Genomic DNA, 14,409 nt, shown 5'->3' on the forward strand with positions numbered 1-14,409 from the left:
TCCATATCTGTTTAACCCTTTAGTTGCTGCTGTCAAGTGATTACATCATATAAATGGTTAATAGATTGTGGGGGCTTCTGCTTTAATCTAATTGACACACCGAGATCATGATCGTGTGGTCCTGATGTATGACATAGCAGTTCATGGCCAACTAGCGGCCTTAGAGGCTGCCGGCTTTAGCGGTCAGTTCAGAAGTTACCGACATCTAGGTGGTAAAAACATTTTTTCATTCCAGCTATACTACTTTGCATTAATTCCTGAAAATCACCTGAAGGGTGACAGCAGTTTTCAGTATGTCAGGGGCACGGATATTAAAATGGTATCATTTTTGGGGGTTTTCCAATATATAGGCCCCCCAAAGTCACTTCAAGCCTGGATAGGTCCCTGAAAAAAATAAATTTTTGTAACTTTTTTTTTTCTTCCAAGGAAAAAGTGAAAAACTACTGCAACATTTTTAAACCTCCTATAAAAGGCTAACAAAATAAGTGTTTTAAAAATGGTGCTGATGTAAGGCAGACATGTGGGAAAGTTTATTAATGTTTTTCTGTGGTATGACTACCTGGATTAAAAGGATAATCATTCAAAGTTTGAAAATTGCAATTTCTTTGACATTTTTGACAAGGTTGATTTTTTTTTTTTTTATAAACACAACATATCAACCTAAATTTACCATCATCAGAAATTATAATGTGCAAGAACAAAAAAACAAAAAACACAACAACAACTCAAAATCACAGGGATATGTTGAAGCATTCGAAAGTTATCTCCACAAAGAGTGAGGCTGCGTTCACACGTCGCGTTTTTGCCATGAAAATGCAAAAAAAACAGCATCCCATGCATTCTGCAATGCTGTGGATTTTCTCACGGCGGCATCGCGGAAAAATACGCAGCATGTTCATTAATTTTGCGGAATCGCGGGGATTCCGCCCACATAGGAATGCATTGTTCTGCTTACTTTCCACATGTGGCTGTGTCCACCATGCGAAAAGTAAGCAGAACATTTGCGGATGGCACCCAGGGGGTGGAGGACAGGAGATTCTTCTCCAGGCTGCGAGTACCATATCCCTGTTAAAAAAAAAAAAAAAAAAAAAAAAAAAAAAAGAAAAGAAAAGAAATCGGGTTATATTCACCTTCCGACGTCCCGCGCAGCCTTACCGATGCTCCCGCCAACTCCCATTTCCAGTAATGCCTTGCGGCAAGGACTTGTGATGACGTAGAGGTCTCGTGAGACCGGACCAATATTGCGAGACCACGACGTCATCAAAGGTCTCGCAAGGCATTACTGGAAACTGAAGCATCGCGAGGATCGAGAACGCTGTGCGGGACATTGGAAGGTGAGAAAAACACGATTTTTTTATTTTTTTCATTATTATTTTTAACAATAGATCTTTTTACTACTGATGCCGCATAGGCAGCCTCAATAGTAAAAAAATTGGTCACACTCGTCAAACACTGTTTGACGAGTGAGATCAACCTGTCAGTTTTCCAAGTGATGCTACAGATCACTTGGAAAACGCTAGCATTCTGCAAGCTAATTACGCTTGCAAATCACTAGTTTTTCCGCGGGAAAATCGCAGGAATTTAAAATGCAGTTTTCCCGTGGAATGGAATTCCCGCAGTAACTTCAGCGGGAGTTCCGTAACGTGTGCACATAGCCTGACACTAGTGAGAATTTAAAAAAAAATTGGCTCTGTCACTAAGGGGATAATATTAGACTATGTGCACACGTTACGCAACCTGAGGCATCGCTTGGAGAACTGATTGACGAATGTGACCAACTTTTTACTATTGATGCTGCTGCCAACTTTTTACTATTGATGCTGCCTATGCAGCATCAGTGGTAAAAAGATCTGTTAAAAATAAAAAAAATCGTGTTTCTCACCTTCCAACGTCCCGCACAGCCTTCCCGGTCCTCAGTGATGCTCCCGCTCCCAGTAAGGGGAACGGGAGTTGGCGGGAGCATCGGTAAGGCTGCACAGGATGTCAGAAGGTGAATATAACCCGATTTTTTTTTTTACAGGGATATAGTACTCACAGCCTGGAGGAGTCTTCTCTCCTCCGGACCATGGGTACCATCCGCAAATGTTCTGCTTACTTTTCGCATGGTGGGCACAGCCACATGCGGAAAGTAAGGAGAACAATGCATTCCTATGTGGGCGGAATCGCCGCGATTCCGCAAAGTTAATGAGCATGCTGCATATTTCTCATCAATGCGATTCAGTCGCAGAAAAATCCGCAGCATTAGCACAGCATTGCGGAATCCCATAGGAATGCATGGAATGCCGTTTCTTGCATTTTCGTGGCAAAAACGCGCGTTAAAAACCGCCGCGAAAACACCACAACGTGTGAACGCAGCCTAAGGGTCTTCCCCAAACTGTTCCCACAAAGCTGAAGCTACAATTATCCTCAATGTCTGGTGTTGAAGCATTAAGATTTCTCTTCACTGGTTCTAAAGGTCTGAGCCCACCCCCTGAGAATAGCCCATAGCGTTATCCTCCTCCACCATCTGTACAGGGGGCACAATCCAGTCAGAGGGTAACGTTCTCCTGGAATCACCAAACCCAGACCCCTCCATCAGACGACAGAAGTGTGATCCGTCACTGCCCAGAACACGTCTCCTCCAGAGTCCAGTGGTGGCGGCTTTACACCACTCCATCCAACACTCGGCATTGTGCTTGGTGACGTACAGCTGCATGCAGCTGCTCGGGCCATGAAGCGCCCAGCAGGGGCGCGGTGTTTGTGCCGATACCAGAGGAGGTCTGGACTCTGCAGTTATGGGGTCAACAGATCGATGTTGAATTTTCTGCCCTCTGCTCCCCACTATGTAACGTTACGTGGTCTCCACTTCACGACTCGGTTCCTGCGGTCCCTTCTACTTCTCAATATCATCACTCATAAGGATGGAGGAAGAGTCGGAGGAAAAAAAATGTCATGGACTGTCTTGTTCCCCCGGTGGCTCCTATTACAGGACTGCGCTGGTATCAGGAGCTCTGCACCACTGACTGCTCAGTCGTTAGTAAAGGCAGACAGCACAGCGGGGGGGGGGGGGGGGGGCAGATTCTGCACATGAGGGGTCTGGATAAAGAACCGAGGGGGTCACCAAGCACAACTGACAAATCATTAAAATTTGAGTAAAAGAGTTGGAGTAAATTACGACCAGCTTACTCTTGTCTCCCACCATTGTGACAGTGCACGGCAGCTGGAAGAGGAGCTGGATTCAGTAAGAGGGGCGTTATTCATCAAGATGGGTGTACAAAATATCACTGACGAATCCGGGCCTTAATCTTTAATGTAAGGGGCATCCAGAGGCTGCTAGAGCCCAGGGACCGTCCAGTGCTGATCAGAGGTGACGCTCTTGTTGGCAGTAAATACAGATTTTGCACTGACGCCTTTAGCAAGAAATATGCAAGTCATGGCTGCCCAAGGTCTTGCATGTCAGGGGGCGAAGCTGTACAAACACCCTCTCTCATCCCAGATGACCCACTTGTCCCCAAAGTTCAGCTACAAGATGAAAATCGGCATGATATGCGCTCGTATCCTGACTGCAGATGAGCTGCCCACGCTGTTAGCATGCGGGGGGCCACGCTGTGATCAGCAGAGGAAACCCACCATCTGCCAGATTCCTTTACCATCACTGCGCCCTCTAGTGGCTGAGTGGTTTACAAGCGCTAGTTGTCTGATGGCTTTATAATCAGTATGGAGGCCGTTGCACCTACATAAAAAAAAAAGGGGAACAGTTGTCTTTATGTCATTTACCAAGATATTCCTGCTTCTCAGACGCACAGACCAAGACGCCAAAGCTGCGACTGAACACGACGCGCCAGGTGATCGACAACTGCTGATAGCAGCTGCAATAACACAAGTGGCTGATCCGTCCCACAGCCGAGCGCAACAAACTATTTAAGTAGCTCAGTTCAAAAGTGCTCAGGACTTTGCATCTTCTGGTAACCAGGCAGCGCAGCGATTGATGGCAGTCACACATTGATGGGCAGCCAAGAAACCATCAGACTGTGTGCCAACCCAGCAGAGCCGGGCCATTAGTGATGGAAACGATCCAGCGATGGGGCACGCCAGAAAACAAAGCAGGTATTATAAACAGGACGCGTCACAAGAGCAGAAGGGTCTTCACTTCCCATACAGCGTGCTGCAGGACTCAGCACCTTTCTAAATTAAGTTTTCATTACAAATTTCCTAGTTCGCTGCTGCAGGGTGTAAATCCTTCATCTAGCTGAGCGATCTCCACAGCAGAGAGGGGGCAAAGTATTGCAGGGAGGGCAGAGAGAACAAAAAAAAACAAAAAAAAAAAAACAGGGTGTAGGCAAGGAGGAAAGCACAAGATGGAATAAGTGGAGGATAAAGAGCTAATGGAGACATCAGCACCCAGGACACATGAGGACCCTCCCAGGAGTAGACCGGCAGAGCTCACGGCCAGCCCCCCCCAATGTCTGGGAGGAGCCCAGGCAGAGCTCAGACTTTGTACAATAGGAGGAAGGGGGAGATTAGCATAAAACCACCATAACCGTTTGTTATTCAAGCCCCCTCACTAACAAGCTGAGGTCCAGACCCCACACCCCCTGAATAAGGGCAATCGGTGAAGGCCGCACCAAAAAGCCGGCAGCAGGTTGTGTGTCGCGCGACATCAATGGATCAGGCTTGGTTTCCAGCACATCCAACTTAGCGGCCAGACAGATCTAATGTACCAGCCTAGTCCTCACCGCATTTTTTTTTTTTTAAAAACTTTTCCTGAACAATTTCCTGAGTGCGGCAATATCAACCTGCTGAAATTCAGACCAGCGCTGCTGTGATGGGGGACTGTGTGCAGTGTTTAGGTGGTGGCACACGGGATGCCAGTGTCGCTGCCAGTCTCTATAGTGCGTCTCAAGTGATGCATCCGGCCGTCTAGATGTAAAACCACGCGCCTTAGGTCAGACCCAGTTGGCATCTTCCACGGCTCCGTAGCTCTGATGCCCTAGTGGCCATTATTGGCTCTTTTGGTGGTGGACAGGGGGTCGGCATCTGCAGCCCAATAAAACAGAGCACTCATGCTCTTCATATCCTGACACCTTTCCATCATGGCCCACATTACATTTACCAGCAGGGTGCAGCATCATGCTGAGAGTCACGGACCAGGCTAACAACAACAGCAAGTTTAAGAAGAGAAGAAAGATTTAATATTATACAAGAAGCACCTAAAAAGGCCGAGAGTTACACGAGGTGCGGTCACACAGGAGGCGCCCACAGAGCAGTCACCGGGCCCGGGATCGGGTAGATGTGCGTCTGATGGGGGTAGTATTTTTAGGAGTTTCTGCTTCACTGAACTCCGTTTCTGAATCTGGAAAGAAAAAAAAATAAAATAACTCGAGCAAATACAAATACAAATACAGAGGAGGTCTGGACTCTGCAGTTATGGGGTCAACAGATCGATGTTGAATTTTCTGCCCTCTGCTCCCCACTATGTAACGTTACGTGGTCTCCACTTCACGACTCGGTTCCTGCGGTCCCTTCTACTTCTCAATATCATCACTCATAAGGATGGAGGAAGAGTCGGAGGAAAAAAAATGTCATGGACTGTCTTGTTCCCCCGGTGGCTCCTATTACAGGACTGCGCTGGTATCAGGAGCTCTGCACCACTGACTGCTCAGTCGTTAGTAAAGGCAGACAGCACAGCGGGGGGGGGGGGGGGGGGGGCAGATTCTGCACATGAGGGGTCTGGATAAAGAACCGAGGGGGTCACCAAGCACAACTGACAAATCATTAAAATTTGAGTAAAAGAGTTGGAGTAAATTACGACCAGCTTACTCTTGTCTCCCACCATTGTGACAGTGCACGGCAGCTGGAAGAGGAGCTGGATTCAGTAAGAGGGGCGTTATTCATCAAGATGGGTGTACAAAATATCACTGACGAATCCGGGCCTTAATCTTTAATGTAAGGGGCATCCAGAGGCTGCTAGAGCCCAGGGACCGTCCAGTGCTGATCAGAGGTGACGCTCTTGTTGGCAGTAAATACAGATTTTGCACTGACGCCTTTAGCAAGAAATATGCAAGTCATGGCTGCCCAAGGTCTTGCATGTCAGGGGGCGAAGCTGTACAAACACCCTCTCTCATCCCAGATGACCCACTTGTCCCCAAAGTTCAGCTACAAGATGAAAATCGGCATGATATGCGCTCGTATCCTGACTGCAGATGAGCTGCCCACGCTGTTAGCATGCGGGGGGCCACGCTGTGATCAGCAGAGGAAACCCACCATCTGCCAGATTCCTTTACCATCACTGCGCCCTCTAGTGGCTGAGTGGTTTACAAGCGCTAGTTGTCTGATGGCTTTATAATCAGTATGGAGGCCGTTGCACCTACATAAAAAAAAAAGGGGAACAGTTGTCTTTATGTCATTTACCAAGATATTCCTGCTTCTCAGACGCACAGACCAAGACGCCAAAGCTGCGACTGAACACGACGCGCCAGGTGATCGACAACTGCTGATAGCAGCTGCAATAACACAAGTGGCTGATCCGTCCCACAGCCGAGCGCAACAAACTATTTAAGTAGCTCAGTTCAAAAGTGCTCAGGACTTTGCATCTTCTGGTAACCAGGCAGCGCAGCGATTGATGGCAGTCACACATTGATGGGCAGCCAAGAAACCATCAGACTGTGTGCCAACCCAGCAGAGCCGGGCCATTAGTGATGGAAACGATCCAGCGATGGGGCACGCCAGAAAACAAAGCAGGTATTATAAACAGGACGCGTCACAAGAGCAGAAGGGTCTTCACTTCCCATACAGCGTGCTGCAGGACTCAGCACCTTTCTAAATTAAGTTTTCATTACAAATTTCCTAGTTCGCTGCTGCAGGGTGTAAATCCTTCATCTAGCTGAGCGATCTCCACAGCAGAGAGGGGGCAAAGTATTGCAGGGAGGGCAGAGAGAACAAAAAAAAACAAAAAAAAAAAACAGGGTGTAGGCAAGGAGGAAAGCACAAGATGGAATAAGTGGAGGATAAAGAGCTAATGGAGACATCAGCACCCAGGACACATGAGGACCCTCCCAGGAGTAGACCGGCAGAGCTCACGGCCAGCCCCCCCCAATGTCTGGGAGGAGCCCAGGCAGAGCTCAGACTTTGTACAATAGGAGGAAGGGGGAGATTAGCATAAAACCACCATAACCGTTTGTTATTCAAGCCCCCTCACTAACAAGCTGAGGTCCAGACCCCACACCCCCTGAATAAGGGCAATCGGTGAAGGCCGCACCAAAAAGCCGGCAGCAGGTTGTGTGTCGCGCGACATCAATGGATCAGGCTTGGTTTCCAGCACATCCAACTTAGCGGCCAGACAGATCTAATGTACCAGCCTAGTCCTCACCGCATTTTTTTTTTTTTAAAAACTTTTCCTGAACAATTTCCTGAGTGCGGCAATATCAACCTGCTGAAATTCAGACCAGCGCTGCTGTGATGGGGGACTGTGTGCAGTGTTTAGGTGGTGGCACACGGGATGCCAGTGTCGCTGCCAGTCTCTATAGTGCGTCTCAAGTGATGCATCCGGCCGTCTAGATGTAAAACCACGCGCCTTAGGTCAGACCCAGTTGGCATCTTCCACGGCTCCGTAGCTCTGATGCCCTAGTGGCCATTATTGGCTCTTTTGGTGGTGGACAGGGGGTCGGCATCTGCAGCCCAATAAAACAGAGCACTCATGCTCTTCATATCCTGACACCTTTCCATCATGGCCCACATTACATTTACCAGCAGGGTGCAGCATCATGCTGAGAGTCACGGACCAGGCTAACAACAACAGCAAGTTTAAGAAGAGAAGAAAGATTTAATATTATACAAGAAGCACCTAAAAAGGCCGAGAGTTACACGAGGTGCGGTCACACAGGAGGCGCCCACAGAGCAGTCACCGGGCCCGGGATCGGGTAGATGTGCGTCTGATGGGGGTAGTATTTTTAGGAGTTTCTGCTTCACTGAACTCCGTTTCTGAATCTGGAAAGAAAAAAAAATAAAATAACTCGAGCAAATACATTACAAGAGAACTAGACGTAAACCTTCCCGATCATTTCTCCGGGGTTTATACAACCCAATAATTACTCACCGTCCGACTCTTCATCACTGGAGAACTTCACTGTCACCTTCCTGACATTTTTTCTGGGGGCTCGAATTTTTGGAGTCTGGAAATCACTTTCTTCAGTAACTTTTGAGGCTTTGTTGTTCACAGACTTAAGAGGACGTCTCTTACCTGGAAAGAAAGTGTGACCTCAGCCGTCAGTATGGATCTACCCCATCACAAAGGTTGGCAGATGCCTTCTGCACATCTAGCGCCACTTTGACCATGGGTTGTGGGACATTACTCTGAATGAGGACGATTGTGGCTCACCACTTACCGGGCGGATTCTTTTTCACAGATAACGGTGGAGCGTTTCCGTTCTGGATGGTTTCCCCAGGGGCGTCCATGTTCTCCAAACCCTTGTTGTGGCAAACATTCAGCTTGTGCTCAAACTCATCAATCTGAGTCTGCAGGAGACAAAAAATAAAAATACAATACAATGTAAGCTGCGCCTATCGGGGAGATCAGAAGGCAAGCAACATTCTTAGTCCTAGTCAGTTACCCTGCGGATGCATTATACGGGATCATGTCTGGTAGGTTTCACAAAATCAGAATTTCAATAAAACGGAATCAGTCAGCACACACATATATATATATATATATATATATATATATATATATATATATATATATATATATATATACACACATACACACATATACATACACATATACATACACTGTATATATGTGTGTATTATATATATATATATATATATATATATATATATATATATATATATACACACACACATATACACACACACTATATATATTTAATGTGTATATATATATATATATATATATATATATATATATATATATATATATATATATACACACACACACACACACATACACACACACACACACACACACACACACACACACAGATTCTCATCTTATCTCTGCGTCACCGAAATCCTGCGTCGCTGATTGGTGGCGGCCGCGACCAATCAGCGACAGGCGCAGTCCGGAATTCAAAGGACGCTGATCTCCCGACGGTTGCCGCGGGTCATCTCCGGACACACACAAGCAGCAACACAGCCGGGAGATGACGGGCGCTAGGCGGTACCCAGGGTCCGGAGGAGTGGAGGCTCCTCGGGACCCTGGGTACCATAAACCTGTAAAAAATAGAAAAAAAAAAAAAAAAAAAGTGATATACTCACCTTCCAACGGCCTCCGGACTCTCCCTCCTCTCACCATACGCCCAGCATCTTCCGTTCCCAGTAATGCTTTGCCCAAAGACTGCTGATGACGTTGCGCTCTCAGGAGTGATGTCAGCAGCGGTCTTTGGCGCAAAGCATTACTGGGAACGGAAGATGCCAGGAGCGTGGAGAGGAGAGAGAGTCCGGAGGCCGCCGGTTGGTGAGTAGATCCTTTTTATTTCAATCTCCCGCTGGCCATATTCTAGAATACCGGATGCTTTAGAATTGGGCCACGATCGAGTAGTCACATATGGTTATGTAGACGGTTGAGCTTTCGAGATCAGATATGACCATGATGAAAAATCTAAGTCATATGCAAACAAGGCTGGCAGTGCATTAAGGGTGTATATGTGTAAATGTATATATCATGGACACCCCCACTGCACTCCCAGCCTGATTTACATATGGCTTCGACACGATTTTTTTTAATGACTGTCACATCAAACAGCATAGCCCCCGCCCCCCCCCCCCCATGTATACCACCAAAGGTGTGGAATAAATGTATACTACCTGATCAAACTATAACCCTATAGACAGGTTTTACCTGTACAAACAAATTGCCGGCATATGGTGTAACGATCAGCAGATGTCACTGCCACAGAGCGAGGACAGGCACTACCCCGTCAGACATTACTTATTCCTTTATTTCCACCATTGGGAATCCCACTTTTGATCCCAATAACGGGGCTCCGATGTTCCCATCTTCATATAGCAGTGTATGTGAGCAGGAAAATGGCGACATTCAGAGGAAGCTCCGGAATCACAGGGGGCTCTATGAACGGCAGCGAGCGCTCGCACACCTCATATCACCTACACAGTGACTAGGATTAGAGGCAGGAATGCTTAGTTTTCAGTTTCTGCTCCCCTGCCATGAATAAAGGATTTTTTATTGAAAATTATCCAACAGTTTTTAAGCAAAACCACTTTACATAAAGAGAAAGGAAGACTAGAATGGCCGTCACATGACAGATCAGATCTAGAACGAAAGCCTCGCTCTCTGGACAGACAGATCTGATGCATTGGGGTTCAGAGGCATCTGGCAGACTCCTTGTTTAGCTTGTGGGGGAGACATACCATGTAGGGGATCTTACATAAATCAGTGCACACGACACACAATATACCTAGAACTACACTTGTCAGAACTACTACTCTATTCCCATATGGCATTTGCCGTTTCCCAAGCTCCCTGTTGCCTCCGATATTGGCGATGGATGACGGCACCCGTACAGATCTATTGCTTCAAGGATCTGGATGATTATTCTGATCAAATGGATAAAGCTACTAACATCTTTAAGGGCGACTGCTATTCACACAGGGATGATATGTGGAGAGCATACGGCCTCCATGGAGAAGTTGAGGACACGGGAAATGCAGACGTGGTGCGATCTCACAACATTGAAAGTGTATATGGAATAACGTATGGTCCCTAGAGGGTTAAGGATCAAGAATATCCCCCGCCACAATCCATACAGAGGGGAGGAGCGACCACCATAGGTATGCCAGCCAAATACCATCTGCGTTTTCTTCTCCAACAGCGCTTGTACCACCAGAGGCCACGCCACCTCGTTCGTCATACCAAATTAGAGTGCTTTATTCCTCAGCCTATGGGAGCATCTGTTTAATTTTAGAGAGCCTAGCAGCACGCCACTGCCCGGGGACTGCCCAGCTTTTCTCCTGCACTCCGGCTACTGCTCTGCAGACATTGCATGCCTCAGCTTCTCAGCCATGCTTTTCTACAGCACCTGTCTCTGAACGAATGGTGCTGACAGGACTCCCCTCTTCCAGACTGGGTAGGCCCTCTTCAGTCTGTATTCCCTCCTAGGCTTGGACCTCAACAGTATCAAGGCTCATACATATACACAGACGTAGGGATCCTCCCACCCCCACAATTCAGTACGCCCTCTGCAAAAAGAGAAAGGGCCCACAATTACAACCTCTGTCACAGGGTTACCACAATAGAGAGGAGCCAGAAGACCGCAGCGTTTCTTGCTCCTACTCCTGTGCTGAAAAGCACTTTTTAAATGGTGTTTATTTTGGCATAACAGGGGTTAACCAGGCATGCTGGCAACTCTGGGAGTTTGAGCTCTCAGCTGAGCTCGGTTAGCCACTCCTATCCCCTTTATAATCTGGGTCCTGATTCAAACCCATGTCAGAGCTAGCTTTTGCTGCATGGCTTGGTGGAGAGTTGTTTATACGGGAAGGAGTTTCGAGGCGATATCTGTGACTGTTGCATTGTTTTTAAAGGGTGATAATTCCCTTATTATGGTTATTCCCCCATCCTCCACTCCCCGATGTATTCCTCTGTTCTATGTGAGTGAATATTTGTAGGCTTGCTATTTTCAGTTACCCTTGTTTGTGTTGCCTTGTTCGTCGGGTTGGTGTACTGCCGTGCACAGTAGCGCCCAATCTGCCCTGGGTGGGGGAAGTGAACAGACCAAGGACTGATTCCAGAGATAAGGCAAGGGTGGGAGCGCCAGCATCTTCACCGTCATAAGTATCCTAGGAAGACAGCAAGCTAGGGCGCCCCTTAGTGGTAGGGACATGGAAGGAACCCCCTAGTTCTGGGTCCCTTGAAAGCTGGGTCGTGACACTGCCTTCTGTCAGATGACTTGCAGCCCTTCCGCCATGTCAGCCCCACTGGAGCCCACCGCCGCCCAGGTCGAGAGCACACCCCCTCCCAGAAGAGACCGTTGCCATTTCTCAATCAGTATCCGACCTAACCAAACTATCATTGTCCCTGGTGAAAGTCATGGACTTTTAGCTAACTTTTCTGCCGCCTCCAGTGCTCAGATTGTTCTCCTGGATGATTCACAAGCTCCCAGCGGCCACGCTCATAAGGGCAGAGCAAGGATGAAATCTAATAAGTGGGCTCGTTCTGGCTCCTCGTCCAGGTCACCATCTGCCTCATCCTCCAAGATGCCTTCTGTATCCCATGCCTCCTCCCCCGCGGTGGCTTTGTTTTCCGATACAGAGTCCGATCCAGGCATGGACCAGACCTCCAGACTTCAGAATATGGTTGACAGTCTCATACTGGCTATTAATCAGACCCTGAATATTAAAAGGAAGATGAGGGTCCCCCCTCTGGTTCACCCTGTCGCATAAAACGGCAAGACATCCTCCCTGGACGTTTTAAAATCACAAGGCGGAGTTCAGAGAAATCTTCACAAAACAATGGACAACACTAGAAGAGTTTTCCCAAGTAGAAAACAGTTGGATCTCATATCCATTTAGTCCAGATCTCATCAATAATTGGGCAGAATCACCGTCCGTTGATCCGCCCATCTCTTGCCTCTCCACCAAGACTTCTGTTGCTATCCAATGGTTCCTCACTCAAGGACTCCGACAAAGATTGAGGTCCTTGCCAAATCAGGCTTTAATGCTACTTGTGCATCCCTCTTCCCCTTATTTCACTTCCACTTGGGTGACCAAAGCGGTCTCTGCCTGGGCCAAGCTCCTCTGGTAGGGCATCGTATCTAGCTCCTCACCAGTTGATCTTGCAGACCAGATTTCCCATGCTGGTACATACTTGCTCGCCAATCCCCAGGATGCTGCCAGCTGCTAAGCCCAGGTCACTAGCAATATCATGGCCATACAATGAATTACCTGGTTTAAAGGCCTGCAATGCTGACCTGCCTTCCAAAATGTCAGTTACCAATCTTCACTTCCAAGGTTTAACTTCTCAGATCTAAACTAGCTCACTTCGGATGCTACAGATAGTAAGAACTATTCTTCTTCAACCTAAACCAATGCATCCATTGACCAGGAGCTGTTCTCTCCAGTTTCGTCCATTTTCCTTTCAGGACCTCCTCGCAGCTTGACTGATCTCCCGTCCAGCAGGAAAGAAGGAAACAGTCGTTCAACCCCGCATCCTCCTGGCACAGAAGGGGCCACTTCTACCAGGCCCTCTGGGTCCCATGCTACTAGATTCTTTTCTGCATGATGGGTCACCCCCCAAATGGTAGTCCTCTCAGGGTGGGTGGCAGTCTATTCCGAGACAGGTTGTTTTTAGTGGTAGAAGACGCCTGGGTCAGGAAATGGCTACCACCGGCTACAAGATAGAATTTCCCATAAAGCTGTTCAGTTCCAGGTTCAGCACTTAGTCTTCCTAGGTATGATGTTCAACACCACATGTGTCAGAGTCCTCCTTCCAGATGAAGAGATCTCAGAACTCCATTGGTGGATTTGCTCCCTAAGGCATCTAACCCATCAGCTTGGGACAAGATTTTTTCCTTGGACGGTCCTATTTTTCTGCCTCGAGTCATTGCCTTGTTGGATCCTCTCCTCCTCATTTCAGCTTCAGTAAGCATTCATTTATCTCCACTGGCTAGTTGTCACAACCAATGCCGGCCCTCGATCTTCTGCCACACAGTTCAGGGTTGTTGGAAGTCTCCCTTCCCATTATAGACTTCAGAGAAATAGTTTGGGGGTTCAGGAATCAAAGTGTAAACCAGAAAGCACAACAAAGAAAAAACCCCTAAAACATAGCTTAAATTCAAATCATTAAAAAACACACTAAATGTGAAATCACTAGATACCAGGGGGACCAATATCAATGAGGCAGCACAAATATACATTTCGTTTTCAGAATATGAGTATATCAGAGGGGCAATACGCCATCATGCCCTAATAGACCCTAGTTCGGCCCTTCCTGACTGCGGAGGATGGCACCCTAGTTGTAGACGACATGGCACCCCCCGCTCAACGTCGGCGTCCCTAATAACACCCTACGTATACAAAAAAGGACACAAAAGAAAAACCTCACACCTATGATACCGCAAAACAATGCTTTCAAAAAGTGCTGTACTGGATCGACCTACTGTAGACCCTTGGGACGTTAACCTCATTTTAAAATTCAGACAAAAAAGGAAGCACATTGTGGCACCATAACATGCAAACATGAAATATGAAAAATGAATTGCATTACTGCATTAGAAGTGTGAAAAAATTGAGAATGTTTAGCGCATAAAATGGCCAATTTTATGTGTACCTGGAAGCCACAGTAAGGCATTTCTCGTTTTCCAGGACCCCATCTATGCCAATCCTCGCTTAGATTGAAGTCCTCATCAGAATGGGAACCTATAAAAATCCTCTGTTTAGACTGAAGTCTATATCTCT

At 47.2% G+C, this 14,409-nt stretch overlaps 1 protein-coding gene across 2 annotated transcripts in view; it reads right to left on the reverse strand.

Moving 5' to 3' along the window:
• Window positions 1–5,148: 5,148 nt before the first annotated feature.
• Window positions 5,149–14,409, reverse strand: part of NCAPD2 (non-SMC condensin I complex subunit D2) — a 66,634-nt gene continuing 57,373 nt past the window's right edge. The window contains exons 30-33 of one of the 2 annotated variants that reach the window (XR_012221597.1): window positions 8,364–8,493; window positions 8,075–8,218; window positions 7,823–7,965; window positions 5,149–5,332 (exon numbers count right to left, since the gene is read on the reverse strand). Coding sequence is in view for 1 of the 2 variants with exons in the window: in XM_073552939.1 (XP_073409040.1) it covers window positions 7,880–7,965; window positions 8,075–8,218; window positions 8,364–8,493 (360 nt within the window). In the remaining variant the exon portion in view is untranslated. Of the gene's footprint in view, window positions 5,333–7,781; window positions 7,966–8,074; window positions 8,219–8,363; window positions 8,494–14,409 lie in introns of those variants that run through there. The other variant, XM_073552939.1, reaches the window with a different exon arrangement.

The sequence above is a fragment of the Dendrobates tinctorius genome, unplaced genomic scaffold, assembly GCF_039654945.1.
Source record: "Dendrobates tinctorius isolate UK_male_01 unplaced genomic scaffold, ASM3965494v1 ptg000196l, whole genome shotgun sequence".
NCBI lineage: Eukaryota > Metazoa > Chordata > Amphibia > Anura > Dendrobatidae > Dendrobates > Dendrobates tinctorius.